General features: G+C 41.6%; 1 protein-coding gene across 1 annotated transcript in view; it reads right to left on the reverse strand.

Annotated features, from left to right (window-relative positions):
* The window catches only part of Vps45 (vacuolar protein sorting 45 homolog), a 61,239-nt gene extending 46,209 nt beyond the window's left edge, over positions 1–15,030 (reverse strand). Inside the window, exons 1-7 of the mRNA XM_021157688.1 lie at positions 14,257–15,030; positions 13,557–13,691; positions 9,780–9,840; positions 5,119–5,198; positions 4,019–4,087; positions 3,771–3,908; positions 3,057–3,167 (exon numbers count right to left, since the gene is read on the reverse strand). Coding sequence (XP_021013347.1) covers positions 3,057–3,167; positions 3,771–3,908; positions 4,019–4,087; positions 5,119–5,198; positions 9,780–9,840; positions 13,557–13,691; positions 14,257–14,349 — 687 coding nt within the window. The 5' untranslated portion in view covers positions 14,350–15,030. The remainder of the gene's footprint in view (positions 1–3,056; positions 3,168–3,770; positions 3,909–4,018; positions 4,088–5,118; positions 5,199–9,779; positions 9,841–13,556; positions 13,692–14,256) is intronic.
* Between the last annotated feature and the right edge of the window lie 5,386 nt (positions 15,031–20,416).

Genomic DNA, 20,416 nt, shown 5'->3' on the forward strand with positions numbered 1-20,416 from the left:
AAAAAAAAAAAAAAAAAAAAAAAAAAAAAAAAAAAAAAAAAAAAAAAGAATTGTCAAGTGACAAAACATGGAAATATCAAGTGACAAAACATGGAAATATCAAGTGTTTAGGAAACCAAGAACAATGGCATATTTAGTAAGTAGCCTGCTTCACACCAAGTTCCTCTATCTAGTTTGTATTTTTATTAATACTTTGTTCTCTAGTAAGTATTCAGATTGTCACTTTAATTACTTAAACACTCAAACAGTCAAAATACTTTTACATTTCACACTTTAGAGAAAATGGAACAATATTAATACTCCTGATAGAAAGAAAGTGACTGCAGCTATCATTAGCTCTGATTTTTGCCTGTGAATTAAGGGCATATTTTTGGCTTGCCAGCTAGGGCTATATTGGTAGTGCAGTTACAAGCTGCACCAGTTCCTGCACGCTTCTGTGGTTCTCTGCGGCCTGAGAAGTGTGTTCTTGCAGATCTGAGTGGTGCTATATTTATCCAGGGAACACTAATATTATCAGAAAAACCCTTGTGAGTTAATCAAAACACTGGCATAATCAGACACTTGCCTTGGATCCATTTTATCTTATGTTTTTAACTGAGTATGAATTGTGAAGGATTGATTTATTACAGCCTTCAAAAATGTAAATTTGTTTGGTTAAAAACCAGAAAGGTAAATGCCAAAAATTTGCCTTCTCACCATTTATGGAGACTGTATTTTTACAAAACTAAGAATCTTTTAGCAAGTTACTACTACATCTAGAATCAAGCTAGATGTATTTATACATATATTTACAATTAAATTTATTAAGAAGTAATTTAAGGGGCTGGAGAGATGGCTCAGTGGTTAAGAACACTGGCTGTTCTTCTGAGGACCAGGTTCAATTCCCAGCACCCTGTGGCAGCTCCCAACTGTCTGTAGCTCCAGCTCTGGGAGTTCAGCTCCCTCCCTGGCCTCCATGAGCACCAGGCACACTCTTGTTGCACAAACATACATTTAGGTAAAGCATCCACATTTTTTTAAAAAAGAAAGAATTTAAGATGTAATAAAGGAGAGTACTTTAAATTTTGTTATTTTGTATATATGTGTGTGTGCCACATGTGTGTAGATGTCTTTGGAAGCCATAGAGGGCATCAGATCCTACGGGAACTGAACTTGGGTCATCTGGAAGAGCAATTAGTACTCTTAACACTGAGCCGCCTCTAGCCCAAAAGAAGGTGCTTTATTGCCAGAAAGATTTGTCAAAGGATGGGAAAGATTGTTCAGTGGTTAAGAACACTGGATGGTCTTCCAAAGGACCTGAGGTTCAGATCCTAGCACCCATACGGTGGTTCACAGCTGTCTGTGAATCCAGCTCCAGGGGAACCCAGTGCCTTTCTGGCCTCCAATGGCAACAGGCAATACAGGTAGCACAAAGACACATACACAGGCAAAACACCCAAAGACATAAAAGAAAAAAGGAAAAGAAAGGGGGTTTTCAATCTCCAGAACAAATTAAAACAAACAACAACAAAAATACAGATTTGCCAAGAGGACCCTGAGGAAGCCTGCTCCCCTGGGCATTTACAGTGAGCTCAGCCAAGCGGACAGAGCCCATGGTTTGTCTACAGCGCTTACTCTACAAGTAAAAGCTAGTTTCTCCTCCTTTTAGGACACAGGGGATTTTGTTTTGTTTAGAACAAGAGACTCTCTCTTTTAACTCTTACATACAATACCTAGTTCAGTACACACAATTATAGGTTCTCAGTGAAATCTGTTTTTCTCTGGGATACAGAATTACAGATTATTACTTTTCTTTCTACTATTTAAAAAAGATTTTAATTTTATTTTTAATTATTTAAGTTTGAATGTGGGTTTGTGGATGAGTGTCCAGCCTGCAAAGGCCAGGCTGGGTGTTGGACTCCTTGGAACAGGAGTTAAAAGTGGCTGCGAGCTGCCCAGTGTCGGGGCTGGGCCACAGAACTCAAGCCCTCTGCAAGAGCAGTATGTACTCTTATCCACTCAGCCATTTCTCCAGATTTCTCTCTCCCCCTTTTATTTGTCTCTGCTATCAAGTTCCTTTGGTGGCCAGATGTTACCTTATTCTAGAGAGGGGCTTCCTTCCACAGTGGGTTACCCTTGGCACTGCCATTACTATCTGCTGAGAGAAACTGACATGGAGGAGACAGCTTTCCCTCTAGATCCAAAATCACCACACACAGTGCAGAGCTACATACAAGGAAGCACTTGTTTAACTTGCAGAAGAACAAGCATGAGGGGACGCAGGCTACCCCGGGAGTGTTAGCCGAGACTGTCAAAACAACCAAAGATGCACCTTGGCAGGTGCAGCATGAGGCAGAAGAGACACAGTCTCCACACCCTGAGGGAGGAAGCGCACCCTGTCTGCTGAAGCTGTCTTTAGAAGGCTGCTCTCTGCTTTCCCCGTGGTTTCCAGGGAGAGAAGCTGTGCTAGGTAAAGTGGGGAGAAGGCATCCGGACACCTTCCCTTAGACAGCAGTCACACTGAAAGCACAATGGCAAGAAACCAGGCAGCACCTCTCCTGCAGGAAGCAGGAGGCCTTATGTGAAGACGGGTACACACCCTGCGCGTGCTTGGGTGTCACAATCAGGAGACTGTCTCTAACCCAGAGGGTAAATGGGAACAACAAAGGTTTTAGGCCAGGTGCTGTAAGCTGAGAGTTGTCCTTAACAACCTTGGTTTTGCAGAATGCAGGTTGAAGAAAAATCAAAGAAGGAACTGAATGGATGCCTGTTTCACTGTTAGGACAAGAGACTGAGGTTAGACCAACACTTGAGCAGGAAGGCCAGAAAAGGAGACCCTGGGACGTGGAGTCCAGAGCTTAGAAGCTGCCTTGATGACAGAGGGACAGTGGCAGGAGGAACAGGAGGAGAGGCAGAAGCCAGCATGAATGACAGGACACCAACACACCACAGAATGTACAGCACAACCAAGAACAGCTGAAAGCAAGGGGGTGGGTAGAACGGATGGGGTTTCCATATTTGCGTGTTATGAGCACCACACAAAAACATCCTTCTTTCTGCTAACGAAGGTTCTGCACCTGGTTGAGCAGTGGGGTAATGGCGTCATCACAGCGATCCAGAATGAGAAGTAGCGGAGGAACCTCTGTCCGCCGGAATTCAAAGAGTTCGTACTCTTTACTTATCACTTGCTGAGGATGAAAGAGAGGAGAGGTCTGGTTAAGCAGTTAGCCGCAAGTAGAGACGGCAGGAGAATAAAAACACATTGCACAGTTTTCCCTCCCGCATGGGCCTCCTGTAAAAGGATCCAAAACCCTTCATGGAGTTGTAGCACGCTAATTAAGAAGTAGGCCTTGAAACCCTACTTTACAAGTGAGTCACTTGGGTCCCTGAAGTTAAATAGCTCTGCATATTTCTTAGGTTAAACCTAAGGGTATTGGTGCTAGTTTGTTCCTTTTTATTATTTTGAATTTATATAGCCATACCTCTTTGCCAATAAAACTAACATATCACCAAAAAAAACCCAAAAAACCTAACATATCACATCTTTTGCTTTCTTCCTTTCTTCTTCCTCTCGTCTTTTTATCTATTTATTTTATTTATTTTGAGTCAGAGTCTCACTGTGTAGCCATGTGTGGCCTGGAACTTGCTTTTGTAGACCAGGCTGGCCTTGAACTCAGAGATCTTCTTGCCAAGGCATGCACCACCATGCCTGGCATTTCAGATATTGCCTAACTATTATGGGCAAATGACTAGCCTTGAGGTTTTAGAACTGGGGACAGGGAATACTATACCTTAACACATTCTCCCAGTCTCTTTGCAGCCTCTGATGAAAGCTGATAGCGAATCATGGGGCACTTCTTCAGAGACAAAAGGAGAGCTGTCAACCCTTGAGTCGCTCTTGATAGCTGGGCTGGATCCCAATTTCGACCCTTTGGTTAAAAACATTAAAAGGAAATATTTTCTTTTTTCTTTTAATTCATTACTTGTTGAATTAATTTCCACTTGATTAACTTATTTTGAAAATCTTTGCCTTCCATACCTGACAGCAACCCAAAATATTGAGAGAAAACAAATGTGGATTCACCGCAATGTAGTCACCATAAAATTCCTGCAGATGAAAAGCATCAGGGTTAGTCAGTCCATGGACTCCAACTGCATCAAGCGCTAGGACAACAGCTGAACTGGGTGCTAAAGGCTGCAGCTGCATCAAGTGCTATGGACTGCAGCTGAACTGAGTGCTGTATAGGCTGCAGCTGCATCAAGTACCACAGTCAAACGGGAACATATAAGGTGAAGAGGTACAAGATGTTCAAGTGAGTAGCAATGGTCAATATGGTGGGATTGAACTAACTATAAAATACAGCAATGATAAATGTTCTTTTAAAAAGTTGAAGTATACACACCAAAGTAAATTTTCAATTAGCAAAAAGCAAAACACTGCTGTAGTTTTAATATTATACCATATTAAGTGACAAGTGTATTCTTGTGTGGGATAATGATTTAAAATAAATCATTCTTTTCATATATTCTATCACTCAAAAAGAACATCTTTTTGAAAAACTCAAAATTACTTAATTTGTTGCCTATGAATACAGTACTTTTCATGTAAGTGATAACTATATCAAATATTTATGACAAATGTGTTCAAGAACACTGACCTCTTCAAGTAGGAAAACTAACGGTATACATGCTAATGTTATACATCACATAGCATATAAAATAAATGACTAGGAGACCCCAAGTTTACCTTAGTGACAAAGGCTGGCTATTAGTTCCCAAATGATAATATCTCAACCAGAGCATGGGGAGCCCTCACTCAGCCTTTGATCCCTCTTCTCTCCCAGTCATGCAGTCTTACTGATGAAGGCCCAGGAATTATCGTGAACTGACAAAGAACACACCCGTCTCTTCCCCAACTGTGAAAATGTCCCCCAGTGAATCAGCCCCTCTGCTCCCTCCTGCTTATTCCATGACTTCTCTTTCTAGTCAACTTAGAACCTCCTGCAAAGTTTCTAAATATAAGCCTAGTCTGGTGTGTGCACATTGATTTTGTCTGACCAGACAGCACCTTCCTTATTTTTAGACTAAAATCTTCTAACAGGGACAACTCAAGGGATGCTCCAGGACCCACACCTTTACCTGAACTTCAGCCACAACTTCCTGCTCGTCAGCTTCAGCCAGCGACTTCACGTCACTCTTGCTGATCACATTACTGAAATCTGAAACAGATACATCACATTGGACTCAAATGGCATCAGTTTTGCTGCAATTAGACTTAAACAGGCCAGTGGTAAAGCCTAAAGAACCGGTGACGTTTAGCACATAGTGTGGCACATGGCACAGTCATATACCTTTAGGCTGGAATAAGGAGCACAAATATGTTTAAATTCCCAAGTTAATATTTTTAAAAAAGACCATCAATGAAGACATCGGAAGACACTACAAACTCAAATAGCTGCCTTAGATGATAATTATAGGGAATAAAGCAAACTTTTCTCCTCTCTTTTATATGTAAGTTGTATTAAATAAAAGACGAGGGAAGATTTTTTTTTTTTTATAGAAACATTTTCATCTAAAAACCCCATGGGATGTGAATGATAGAATACTTCACACACACACACCCCAACTCCTCACTTAATAACCTGTAAACACTAATTTCACTAAAAATATCACCAGAGAAACTATATAGAATCACCTATTTTGTATTCTTGCCAAAAAGAAATCAAGACTTAATCCATTTCAGGTTCTTTATCTACTTACAGACTCAATGGATAAAGAGACAGTTTTAACTTGGAGTAGGCAGAACTACCCACACTGATGAAATCAAGAAGATGGAGTCTGTAGAAAACATAAGTGCTTCCTCAGTAAAGCAGCTGCTTGGAAGAAGAGGTCCTATAGGAAACCAGGGAAACTCAGCACACTGACAGATAAGATTCGGTAAGTGAGCCTTACTTTAGTCCAGACTCAAACAATGAAGAGACAGATGGATGGGTGGGTGGATGGATGGATGGATGGATAGATAGATAGACAGACAGACAGATGGGTAGGTGGGTGGATGGATGGACAGACAGACAGATAGGAAAGAATTTGAAATCTGACAACTGAGTTGAGATCCTGAAAATAGGAGTTACTTTTCATTTCTAACCACATGAATCTATCTCTATTAAAGATGCATAATAAAATACTGGCAAATAAATCTTATATGACATTTTAGATTCATTTTTTAAAATATTGGTGGATAGAAGATGGGAACATATTAAAACAAGACTGTGTGTGGCTGGGCACACTGGGATTTATCAGAATCATACTGTTTTATGTATATGCAGTTGACGTTTTCTATAGTGCTTTAAAAATAGTTTTCTTTAATAAAAAGGGCCTGTTGAGTAAGAGATTTAGCAGCCCTCAAATTATTAACTGTAAAGCAAGCAGCAGGCCAGTTTAGTGTTACCTTGGATTGTGCTAAAAGTCTATAGTGAATAAAATTACTAAATAGTAACTTACTTGGTTTACTTTAACCAAATAAAATCCTGAGTTCGGTAGTTATACCCTACAAATTTCAGTAGTTGATATTTTGTAGAATTTAGTACTAACGTAATTTTCTTCTGCTTTGTAGATTTCTAGCCCAAATCATACAATCTTTAGAAATACTAGACTTACTATTCTTTGTTGTGGAGGACGCTGTGTGGAGGAAATGAGGTCTTTTACTACATGACCCCATCCCATTTTCAGCAAAGAAACTCAGAAAAAGAATGCTTCTATTATATATTGACTTAAAGACAGAACTCAAAGAAACATATTATATACATACATATGCATATATGAGGCTGTAGCTTGTAATTTGATTTAAAAAAATATTAAAATGACTACACTTGGGCATGACCACATTAAGGACCAATGCCTCAGAAATTAGGAAATTAGCAAATTGGGAAATTAGCAAAACCTTGCCCCATGGCTCAGATGGATAGCAAAGTCTTCCTCTAGTGGGAGTTAGACTGTTAGCCATTTGTGTGAACACTAGCAACTGCAGCTTGCTCCTCCTGGTATTTGCAGCTAGAGACTGCTCTCTCTCCTACAGAGATGTCCTGGAAAACTAGCTAACCAGTGGTTCTCAACTGTCCAAATGCTGTGACATTTTAGTACAGTTCTTCATGTTGTGCTGACCCCAGCCACAAAATTATTTTCATTATTACCTCATAATTATAATTTTGCTACTATTATGAATTATAATATAAATATCTGATATGTGACCCCTGTGAAAGGGTCATTTGTTTCCCAAAGGGATCATAAGGTTGAGAAACATGGAGCTAAACCAATCGCCCATTCTCTTTACCCGTTCATCATAAACTCGCTGAGGTTCCTGGTTAGTGTAGAGTTGGTGCTGCTCCGTCAGTGTACACGCCCACCTAAGCCCAGCTTTTCTTCACATATGTCTGTGTGTATGTCCTTTCTTCATTCCCTCACTGCTGCTGGGTAGAGGCTCACACCTACCACACTGGCAAAAATGACAGCAAGTGTGCAGAGATCATGGACTACCCTGACGGTGGGGACATGAAACGGTGTGGTTCCTCAGGAAAACACTAAACACGCCACGACCATACGGCCCAGCATCTGTCATCCATCCCAAAGAAATGAGGTCATGTTCATGCAGAAACCCATTCAGAGGTTTCTAACAGCTGCATCTCAGGCAGTCACACTGGAACATGTCAGCTGTCCTTCAGTGGTGAGTTAATGAACACAGAGGGATACTACTCAGGAGGAAAGAGAGAACTGTGCTGAATGAAAGAAGCCACCCCCAGGCAATGCGCTCTTCTCCCTACGGAGCACTCTTAGAATAACAAATGTCACAGGAAGAACAGAGAGGCAGTTGCCAGGGGTAAGGTTGGGATTGGGGTAGAAGTGAATATGGTTAATAAAAGGGCAACACAAGGATCCTTGTAGGGACAGAAAGGCGGTGCTGCTTGACTGTGTGTGACACTGCACCACTGTTACGTCAGATGCCACATTAGGGGAGACTGGCACACAGGATCTCTGTCATTTTTATAACTAGTATCACTTTGTTTTCTGTGTCAATAGCACAACATCACTGTCTGGGTAAGTTAAAAGAAAAGAGCTTCATATTGGTTCACAGTTCTAGTGCAACGTTTAGAGGCCACATGTCGTGAGGACTCCCAGGCAGTGGAGGGAAGTGCAGGGCCCCAGATGCTAAGAGACAGAGACACCTGGCCAAGCTGGCCTCACAGCTGACCCATTCCTAGGAGGAGAAACTATTAAACATAGTTTTACCTGGTAGATGATAGATGCTATAAAGGCTCAAGTGAAATAAAATATGAAACAGCTCTTTATAAAGTTAAAAATATTATTTAAAGTTAATTTTGGCATTATTAATTCCTTTGTTTTTGTTTTTCTGAGTCAGGGTTTCTCTGTGTAGCCCTGGCTGTCCTAGAACTTGCTCTGTAGACCAGGCTGGCCTCAAACTCAGAAATCCACCTTCCTCTGCCTCCAGGATGCTTGGGTTAAAGGTGTGTGCTGCCATTGGCATCATTAAATACTAATATATGGTGAAAGAAATGTGTATATCTTAGACAACAATCTAAACCCCCAAAGTTTGAAAACCTCTTAAATGTTCTACTTTCTTTTCTCTCTCTGCTTTTGAGACAAGGTCTCTCTACGTAGCTTTGGCTAGTCTGGGACTCACTATGTAGACCAGTATGGTGGAGATCTGTCTGCATCTGCTCCTGAGTGCTGGGATTCCAGGCGTGCACCACCACACCAGGCTAAGTGTCCTACTTTCTGGGTGCTAGATTTGCTACCTAGTTTTGGAACCAGTGCCAGACTTTACTAATTCTACAAAGAGCAATGGTGACCCCTAGAGGAGAACAACTGTAACTTCCATAGCAGAATGAAAGAAATCCAAATGTAGATATGAACAGAGTTCATTTCCAGGCTTCCCCTCTTGCACATCCCCAAGAGATAACTGATTGGTGATGTATTCTTTCATGACTCACATAGAACAACAGATACAGTAAGTTCCCGTATGTCCTTACCCCAGAATAAATTCCTTTCTATACCTCAATTTAGAGGTGAAGCACAGGAGTAAGTAAACACTTTGAGGAAAGAAAAACATGCTGTTTGACTACTTATAACTTTTGGCTTATAAATCAGCCTTTTAAAATGCAAAGTGAGGGATGGAGAGATGGCTGAGCGGTTAAGAGCACTGACTGGTTTTCCAGATGTCCTGAGTTCAATTCCCAGCAACCACATGGTGGCTCACAACCATCTGTAATGGGATCTGATGCCCGTTACAGCCATCTGAAGACAGCTTCAATGTACTCAGATACATAAAATATATGAATAAATAAGTCTTTAAAATGCAAAGTGAAATAAAACTTTTATCTAAGCAATGAATGGAGATTGTTATTTTGATTTCAGAAAGAGGGATGATGGCAATTACCTAATTTTCAAAGGTTTATTCAATTTTATTTTATGTATATTTTGCCTGCATGTATGTTTGTGCTCCATGTGTATGCCGTATCTGTGGAGGCCAGAGATGGCACTGGATCTTCTGAAACTGGAGTTCCAGGTGGTTGTGAGCCACTAAGTGGGTGCTGGGCATTGAACTCTGGTCTTCTTGAAGAACAGCCAGTTTCCTTAACAGCTGAGCTATCAGTCCATTCCCAGAATACTTTCAATACTTGGAACACACGAGCTTTTAGGTGATGAGTTCAATGAGCTTGATGATACAAGTTACTCAATATCACCGACACACATCCATGATTTGAAAAGTGAACCACAGTACTTACAAATAAAATATATGCTGTACTTGGGTCTTCGGAGCTCCTGGATCAGATATTCCACATTCTCCTAGAAAACAAAGAATAAACAAAGCATGAGCAGAGGTGCTTCAGTGAAGGAAGGGCTGGTAAGATGGCTCAGCAGAGAAGAGCATTTGCCGCCCTGTCCGATGACCTGAGCTGAGTCCCTGCAATGCACCCGGTGGGAGGAGAGAACCGGCTCCCGAAAACTGTCCTGCAACCTCCATAAGAAATGTAACTTTAAAAATGAGTAAGTACCGTGCCTAACAGTGTGCTGAGGTCAGGACTGTACATGCAGCGGGCAGTGAAGGCTGCAAACAAAAGAGTACACTACTCCGAATCCTGAACACTTTCACATGTGTAAGTATGCTAAATATAAGTTGTCGGCATTTTCTTGGTTAAAGTAATGTAAAACTAAAGGACATATGTTGAAATATAACATAAAATTGCTACTAATTGCAAATCTACCTCAAGCTGTTTACCAATAAATTGTATTCATCTAATCCAATTTCTTACTTACCAAAATGTGTGTAGTTCTTTAAAAACAAGAGAAAATATAGTTAAGTGTTTTTACTTTGGCTTTTAACTTACTGAAGTCTCAGAGTCCACAACTACAGTGCTCATGAAGTATGTGTAAGTATCAGCCTGAGAGCCCTTCTATAATTACATTATTTTAAAGTAAATTAAAAAAATGATAGAAGTAAAAAAAAAAAATCAGTCCATTTAAGATTTAATTTTTCAATTGTGTGAATGTGTGTCTGTGTGCACACACAGCTGCCAGTGGAGGACAGAGGCGTCAGACGCCACTTGGGCTCCAGTTACAGGTGGTTGTGAGCTGCCCAACACAAGGTGCTGGGAATCACAATGGAGTCCTCTGTATGAGCAGTAGACAGTCTTAACTACTGAGACATCTCTTCTGCTCAGTTCTTTTTATACAGTGAAAACGTGAGAATTCTATCCACAGACCATTCTAACAGTTGGTCTGTTTTTTTCATACCAGAATACATGGTTAAAGTTCAAATTAAATCAGGTCTTTAAACTAAAATTTCTAAGGACAAAAAGGCTCGACTGCTTGATTGTATCCCTGTTAATATATTTTAAACTAAACACTTCAAAATTTGTTTAAATCATGCCACTAGTGTTAAAAATAATTTTAAGCAATGCACGCTGCTACTGGGGGTGGTGCTGTGCACAAACCCCAGCACTCACAAGGCAGAAACCAAGAGGATGTGGGTTTGAAGTCAGCCTGGATGACACAGCCAGACCCTGTCTTGATAGCAAGCAAACAAACAGGAATGTACCACGTCTACCCAATGGAGGGGGGGAGTCACTATGTTATTGCTTACATTTAAACTACAGAAAAGTTATCTTCATAAACATGTATATTATGCCATTAAGAAATGTAGTTATTTGCATGTGTATCTGTGTAGGCGTGTGTGTGTGTGTGTGTGTGTGTGTGTGTGCATGTACAGGGAGGCCAGAGAAGGGTTCTGGGCGTCATTTTCTAGCACTTACTGCCTATTCATTTGAGGCAGAGTCTCTCCCTAGGCTGAAAGCCAGCAAATCCCAGAGATCTGGTCTCTGCTTCCCTTGAACCTGGGGTTTAAGGTATATGGGGGATGCTCAGCTAGTTATGTGGGACTGGGATCTAAACTTTGGTTCACATAATTATGCAGCAAGTGACCCTGACTGCTGAGCCATTCTCCAGCCCCCTTTTGTTGCTGTTTGAGATAGAAGCTCATGTAGCCTGAGTGGGCCTTAAATGCACTATGTAGCTAAGGTTGACTCTGAGCTTCAGTGGCTCCTGCCTCTACTTCCCAAGGGTTGGAATTGTAGGCATACGCTACCATTTCAAACTCACTTTATAATATTAAGGACTGTTTTTAACAATTAATCCAAGTCTAGTATAACTTCTTTATAAGGCCAGATAAAAAGGTCAAAATATGATAATGAACTAAGTCATCTCTAAGACCCCTCTTGATGACCAAAATTTCATGTCTGAAAGCTACAAATGTGAAAAAACAAAATCCCCACATTAATTTAGCAACTATTTCTTAAACATCTTTTGTGTAGCAAGCACTGTGGGAACACAGTGGGATGGACAACCAGATACAACTGCTGCTATCATGGGGCTTATTGTGGTAGGTGGGCTCGGTATCAATCACAAAACCCATGGAACTTGGCCAAATAAGTATCACATGCCTGAGATCCTAGAATTCAGGAGGCAGAGGTGGGGGTGCTGGGGAAATATCACAAAACTGCAGCCAGCTAGGACTATACAATGAAACCCTGTGGAAGGACAAACACCTTCAGCTGTGACCAGTGACAGAGAGGAAGGCAGGGCTGTTCCTAAGAGAGATGGCTGAATGTCCAGTAAGCCCAGGGAAGACTTGCTTGATGAAGAAGTTCCAGGCAGAGGTGGGAGTCCGTGCAAAGGCCATGTGGCACAGTAAAACATGAGACTGTAAGTGGACTGAAGGCTAGTGTAGCGGTGAAGAGGGGCAAAAAGGCTCAAAAAATGATAGGAACTGGACCACACTGTACTCTGCAGTCAACAAGGAAGGGATCTATTTTTACCATGGAAGTGAGCAGTCATTCGGTGATTTCAAGCGTCGTGACAAAATCGGGTTTGCATTTGGCAAAGTGCCCAATGTACACACATGATGAAGGCACACTGGAGTTGACAAACACGAAGATGGGACAAGAGGAAATAAAGCCAGTCATGGTGGCAGACACTTACAATACTAGCACTCCGTGTCAGAGGCAGGATTGCCACAAACTTATGGACAGCCTGATATTTAGCATGAGTCCCAGGTCAGCTAGGCCTGTTTCAAACCAAAACCAAAACCAAAAATATAGAACGCTAAAAAAATAAGAAGTAGGAGAGGGTTTTGTTGTTTGTTTGTTCGTTTGTTTAAAACAAACAAGGGTGTCAGAGAGAGGAGATGGCTCAGAGGGTAAGCCTGGTGACGTGAGTTTGAGTCCTGGGACTCAAAAGGGAGGCAAGAACCAGCTCCTGCAAGGTGCTCTCCATCCTCCACACGCAGCCTTTGGCATACCCCACCCCCACCTCAGCTACACAGTTTTCGTGTAAAGAGGGCACTGAAGCCAGATTTGCAAGTTGATGTACAAAAGCTAAAAAATGGCATATGAATTTTTTAGAGGAAGTAAACAGATAAAGGACAGGAATAAATATGTAGAGGAATGATAACAAAAAGGCCCAGTTGGCTATAATGCAGGACGAGAATTGGAGCACAGGAATGTTAAATATGTAAAGAAAGACCAAACTGGCCAAAAGAGGGCCTTTTCATGCTAGACCACTGGGTTTAACGGAAGGAGTCAGACTGAGCCACTATAGCAATCACGGAGTGACCGCTCACTGATTTTTATGATAAAGACAGATTTGTTCCTGAGGACAGGTGGAACTAAAATGAGAAAGGTTCACGACAGTAAGAGCTGTAGGAAAGAGATGTGACGGTGGTGTTCAGCACGAGGTACCAGGTCAAGCCAGCACTAAAGTGACTTAGGTTCCCAGAGTTCGTGGCTTTGGGAATAGCTATTATTCTAAAAGATCTCTAGAAGGAAAACCTGGCTGTGAGGGGTAAACTGAGGCATGGAAAGGAGAGAAGAAAGGTCACAACTGACAAAACAGGATAATTATGATGCCACAAATGATGGTAACACAAATTTATTTTGCCTTCTTAATGCTTTCGGATCAGTATTCTGCATTTGCCCACAGAGACGGCAGCTCAGTGTGTGTAGTACCTTTGTGGGTCGAAGGAAACAAATTGCTTTTAGGTGTTTCATGATCTCTCGATTTTGAGAATCAATTCGTTCGAAGAGGTATACTTCCTTCTGAAGAATCTCTGACTGTGTGTAGACCATACTCACTATACCAGTCTGTAAAGCAAAAGAACGAACTAAGATTATACTAGTCCGGACTAGTAAAAACATGCATCAATAGTTAAGCCTTTTGCCACTAATATTTGAGTAGGTAGTTTAAATCCTAATATACAGAATAATATTTACCAAATATCCAAAACAGGCTGTAATGTGTTAGAATGAAAACCTACCACTCTCTCTGAACACGAACAACTCAGAAACTTCTAAAGAGGATCTTCGCCATTCCTTTACAGTTCTTTTTTTAAACTTGTGGTCAACAAATAGCCTGTTATTTCAGCTGAACCCCAACAATTTACTTTTAAAACAACGTTCAGTAAAGTCTTCCCTGTGTCGCCAGTAACAACTTCTTTGCAGACACTCTTTCAGGGGTAAGAAGTCTCTTGGCACCGGTTAGAGCTGGTTAGACTGCACACCCACTGGGAAAGCATTCTACAACTTTCCCAGTGCCAGACAGCCCTGACCATCGTCATCAGTGAAATGCGAAGTTCTACAGCGGAACGGGGCCAGCAATTCTAAGGAAGGCAGAGCTTCCTTTATAAATACTGAGCAAAAGCAAACTCACCGTTTCTTTATCCATGAGAAGTACCTTCATGCCCGGCCCGCTGTCCTCTATCATTTTGGAAATATACTGCTTCACAGCAAAGACCACGTTCATGGTGGCGAATTGACAGGTGCCCCACAGCCCTTCCCACCCACTTTCCTGGCTGAATTAACCTCAGGCCTGTTGGGTCTCAGCTGCTTCCGGTCGCCAAAGCCTCGGCTTCCGGGAGTCCGGGTAGCTCCGATACTGGGAATTGTAGTTCCTCCGTGGAGTCCGGGACTCAGACTCAGCTGCTAAGCGCCGATGCCATTCCCGAAGCTTCTCGGTAGGGAGTGGGAGGCAGCCTGTTCCCCCGGACAGGCGCTGTGCTGGCTTCTGGTCCTGAGTGGGGAAGCGCTTGGCGCACCGCGGGAGACAGCTCCCTCGGACACTATTTGCTGAGCATCTTTTCTGAAGCCCTCGCACGTCATCGTAGCACTGGGCAGGCTGGGGCAGCGGGGTCCCAGGTCTGTACTACATAGCAAGTTCTCTGATAGCCCAGGCTAGGTTACAGAGGCAGCCCCCGTTTTCTAAAGTATCCAAACAAAGTAGCATCAAGAGACGGCATTTTGAATTTGGTAGGTCATAGAATGAGACTCAACTGGGTTTCCTAAAGAGAGAAGGGGAGCTGAAATTCATCACGTTTGTTGAATGAAGGAACAAAGGGAGCGCTATTTAGGGATGTTGTAGACCTTAGAGACCCCAGGAAGGCGCGGAGCTTCCACCCGCCCCCTACTCAGGACCGCAGGGACTGCGAGCTCACGGCGCCCAAAGTACTGAATTTGGCTGGCTTGCAGGGACGCCCGGTTTCCAGGGCCCCTGCAATGGGCGGGGGCAGTTAATTCATTGTTTCCAGGGCCCGAACAAAACCAACTTGAGAATTTAAAGGGAAAACACATTTTTATCTAAAAAGCAAGAACAATTAGCAATCAACTGGATCTTAAAGCTTCAGTTTCCAAAAACTTCAACAGATGACACACTATTATCACACTTCGGATCAAGGTGTTTTGTTCCTCACCTTCTTACAATGGAGAACTGTAAAACCAGGAAGACAAATAACTGCAACAAATCATTGGCTATTAGTGCTTCAAATATTTACACCAAAATAATGACGTGTGTGAGAGATGAAACTGCAAAGGATCACCAGAGGTGAGAAGGAGATTTTAAGAGAGGGAGACCCGGATAGACATTGTATTGGAATACAAGGGAATGAATACAAGGAGCACAAAACAGAAAGACTATTTAGTAGAGGAAGGGGGCCAGGGAGCTTTAGGAACCGCGGGGTTTGGGGTAGAGGGGCTGGAGGCAGGAAGAAAGGAAACACATTAGAATGAGATATAATTGTCATGTGTATAAATGTCATTATGAGACTCATTGTGAATGCTAATTTTAAAATTAATTTAAAATCAACACAGCACCACTAAATACTAGTTTTTTCAACATACTGTAAGAAATATGCGGTTAGGGCTGGTGAGATGGCTCAGTGGGTAAGAGCACTCGACTGCTCTTCCAAAGGTCCGGAGTTCAAATCCCAGCAACCACATGGTGGCTCACAACCATCACAACTAACGAGATCTGACTCCCTCTTCTGGAGTGTCTGAAGACAACTACAGTGTACTTACATATAATAAATAAATCTTAAAAAAAAAAAAAGAAAATAAAAAAGAAATATGCGGTTAAATAGAAGAACTTAATCGGGTTATGCAAATTATGTGAAGTTTCCAAATCCCTCGAGGAAGACTAGAAGTCACTTGAAATACAGGTATTTGTCACTTCTAAAATTGTGAAAATGTGTTCTTTTCAGTTTTCCAGTCAATAAATAAACCAGTAAATAAAACTTCCCATTGGGCACATTACTGGTTTTGAGACTTTCTTTCTTCTTCCTTTTTGTTTGAATAAGGCTTTGCAATGTAACACGGGCTGACTTTGAATGTGTGACCCCTCAGTGTCTGCTGTGCTGGAGTTACTGGTGTGCATATGTTTTGACAGAAGCCTTAAAGCTTTATATGAAACGAGTCGGTGGGATATTAACTACACACAAATGAGATCTAATGTTATATACAATCCTGTTTTATCAGCAAAAAAAAGTTCATATATTATAGAAAACATTGACTCAACAAAGAAAATGAAATTTACCCACAGATCTAGCAAGTTACTGGTATCTGAAAAATCACCATCACCCATGTTGCTTGGATTCTACGGACTGCAATATAGTATGTCATTTTTTTTTCAACTTTCTGTATCTTAAAAAGAACAAACCAGCAGTGGTGGCACACGCCTTTAATCCCAGGAGGCAGAGACAGGCAGATTTCTGAGTTCGAGGCCAGCCGGGTCTACAGAGTGAGTTCCAGGACAGCAAGGGCTCTGTTACAGAGAGAAACCCTGTCTCAAAAAATAAAACAAACTGAACAAGAGACAAGGAGTAGGAAAATGATTGTCCTTGAAATGGTGCCTGGTCAGATTACAAAAAATTACAAGAAATGAGTGGAGAGAGTCCTTTTAGTTATTTGTATTCAGACAGATATGACTTTTTGAAAAAGAAAATACCTACTTTGACAAACTTAAAATGTCTGACAATACCAAGTGTTGGAGACAGTGTGAGACAAGAATTCACAGGTTACCAACACAAGAGTCAAAGTTAGAGTCTTTTTTTTTTTAATAGAAATGTGGAATTATCTTTAAAAGCTAGTGAAACATAAAACCCTTATGCTTGTGCGTTCAAATTTCCTGCCCCTTGGTATTCTTGTACAGTAGAGCATCCCTCCCACGCTGTTAACCCAGGAGTGGCCATGCAGGGCCACTGGGCCCCCACTGCCTCTGAGCTGCTTCAGCTGTCAGCTTTCCCAGTGTCCCCTGTGTGTGGCCATGAGAGAAATTTCATGCTCTAAAAAACTCTCACGTTTATGAAGCATGCACACAGATGCTCTAACAGAGTCACTGAGAGTCGTAAGACAAAGTTGTAAACAATCTGAATGTCCACCACTCAAAGAATGTATAAATAATATCTACAATAAGTAATAATTTTGAAATTAACTACTGTATTCGGTGTGGATGAGTTAGAACTTAAAGCCTCCTTGGATATAAACAGAGTACTGGGAATAAAAGCAGCTCACGCCTTTTTAAAATAGTGTACTTACGACCAGACTGTAAAAATAGCATATTGCTAAAACCTCAGGCCAGAAAGATGCATAAACAAATGCTTCATGATTCGGTCAGAGAGGGAGCAAGGGGCACACAACTGAAGGCCAGAACATAGCTGCATGCTGAGGCTTTACAATGTGTCAGGTAATTAGAGGGCACTTGGCTATTCTGTACTGTAGCTTTTCTCAGCTTTGGGAGACTTAGTAGCTGGATAAAATGTAACATTTACAAATTCTCTTCAACAAGTACCCATCACGTATATTTTGTGTTGGATGCTGTATTAATGTGCCGAGAACATCATAACGATGCCAACAGACAAAGAGGCTAAACCAACAGAATGGCATTTTCTCATATTTCTGGAGGGTGAACATCCAAGATCAAGGTGTCCAGGGTTGACTTCTTCTTGGGTCTTCTGCAGAAGGTCTTGTCCTGTGATAGCACCTGATCTCTCTGAGCCTCTGTATTCTAATTTTCTCATACAAACCAAATGTATTGGGTTAGAGGCTCTCTGATGACTGCATTTGAATTTAGTTGTCTCCTTTAAAGACCCCATCTCTAAATACAGCTACCTTCTAAGCATTGGCATTTCATTAGGACACTCCATTAGGACTTCAATATTTAAATTGTAAGGAAATGTAAGTTATTCCATAATGGACACTAACTGTTGATTAACCCCTTCAGCCCTGATCCAACTGTGAAAAAACAAGGAAGGGAAGGCATCAAAAGTCTGAGACCCGGCTGATAGACTGTTTCATTTTCTAGACCCTAAATTTAAATAAGAATTCATGGACACACGTCTATCCTTTGATGATGATGATGTTGTTGTTGTTTGAGAAAAGCTTTCTCCATGTAGCCCTGGCTATGCTGGACTCTCTCTGTAGACCAGGCTGGCCTTGAACTCAAGCTACCTGCCTCTGTCTCCCAAGTGCTAGGATTAAAGCTGTGCACCACATCAGGCTGATCTGTTTTTCCTCTTTGAAATGATCTTCTATTTCAAGAAATGTTTAAAATTATTTAAAAATCAAAAGACTGCTCAGTTTGGGGTGTGTGTGTGTGTGTGTTGCGTGGTGTGTCTATTGGTGTACATGTATGCATGTGTGTGTGTAGAGCAGAGGTTGACCTTGAGTGCCATTTCTCAGGAGCTGTTCACCTTGTTTTCTTTGAGACAGATTCTCTCAGTGGAACCTAGGAGCCCACTGCTTAGGCTAGGCTGGCTGCCCAAGCGTCCCTAGGGATGCATCTGTCTCTGCCTTGCTAGTACTGGATTACAAGCGCATGCTACCATGTCTGAGGTTTTGCATGAGTGTGGATCAAACTCAGATCTTCGTGCTTACACAGAAAGCACGTTACTGTTACGTTATTTATGCAACTTTGACTCCCTCTTTTTCAAGTGGTAAATAGATGTAATAAATAATGGAATCTGTATTGATACCTAGATCTCAATTTAGCTAAACAATATCTAATGTATACTTTTGTGTTTATTTTGATAAACACATTAGTGAATATGTATTCCCTTTCCTAAATTAGACTTTAACGAACACATGAAATGTAGGCATGAGCTTACAGTAAGAATGGACTTAGGTTTGTCAGGGTTCTGTTTCTCTTTTACTTATTCTTTGACAATTTCATACATGTTACATTGATCAGATTATCTACCACCAATTGCCAGTATTCCTAAAGAATGGGTAACAGATGTGGGGACGGTTCAGCATCTGCCTGGCATGCCTGGGGCTTTGGGTTCCAGCCTCAGCACTGAAAGCAAAAGTCTAGTTAAAAGCAAAAAAACAAACACCATTAAGTAATTTTACAGTTACTCAAAACAACAACCAATTTGGTACCTCTCAGAAGAAAACAATAAAATAAGAAATATATTATATATAAACGCTCTTCCTAAGTGGGCATCAATAGATAAGCACAAAGGACGTTAGAGCTGGAGTGTAGCTCTGAGTTAGCGATTGTCTAATGTGAAAGCCGTGAGTTCAAGCCCTAGCACCAATCAAAAAGCCATAAAAGCTACCTTAAATACCCTTTGCAATGTGTCTGAGATTAAGAGGATGTTTGATGACTCATCAGTCATTCAAATACCACCAATGTGGAGAGGAATCGATCTCCTGTAGTTAAATGTCAGTGTGCGTGAATAGTTCCTCAAACTCTCGTGTACTTAGGAACCACCTGGAGACCATGTTAAGATGAAGATTCAGGGGTTCTGCAGGCTCTTGTATTTTTCATAGGCTCCCAGGGATTCTGGCCCCTATGTTCCAGGAACTACATTTGGGGCAGCCAAGATCATCTAGGTGAGATAACTCCGTGGCAGTGAATGAAGTTCTGCTCTCTTCTTTACTGGCTCTGACACTGTTGCCGTCTTCTTCCAACACCTTCCTCACCATCCATTTCTGCGGCCAGCTGCTCTGTGAAATGGGCGGATTGTGTTGTGCAGGTTTGTGTGCGGGGCTTTCAAAGCTCCTACCTGGGTTCGGACAGTTGGGTCTAGCTGCACCGCTGGCTGGCTGCAAATCTCCGGCTTAGTCAAATTCGTGACCTTTGCATGGGTTTTTCATTCTTATAGCTAGGACTAGTTCATTCAAAGTATAAAACAGCATGAAAATGAAAAGTGTTGCCTCCCTGTATGATATCTTGTAATATCAATCACTAAGTTAGCAAAATGGCCCAGTGGGTAAAGGCATTTGCTGCCAAACCTGATAATTGAGTTCCATTTCCAGGATCCAAAAGGTGGGAAGAGAGAACTGACTCCTCACAAGTTGTTCTGTGACCTACACACACACACCATGCACACACAAGTACACACTTATCCATGCACACACAAGTACACACTTATCCATACACACAAATGCACACACAAGCACGTGTGCATGCACACACTGAGAAACAGTTTTAAAAGATACAGAGTTTTTGGGCTGGAGAGATGGCTCAGTGGGTAAGAGCACTGACTGCTCTTCCAGAGGACCTGAGTTCAATTCCCAGCAACCACATGGTGGCTCAC

Source organism: Mus caroli, chromosome 3 (genome assembly GCF_900094665.2).
Source record: "Mus caroli chromosome 3, CAROLI_EIJ_v1.1, whole genome shotgun sequence".
In the NCBI taxonomy this organism is placed as follows: Eukaryota; Metazoa; Chordata; class Mammalia; order Rodentia; family Muridae; genus Mus; species Mus caroli.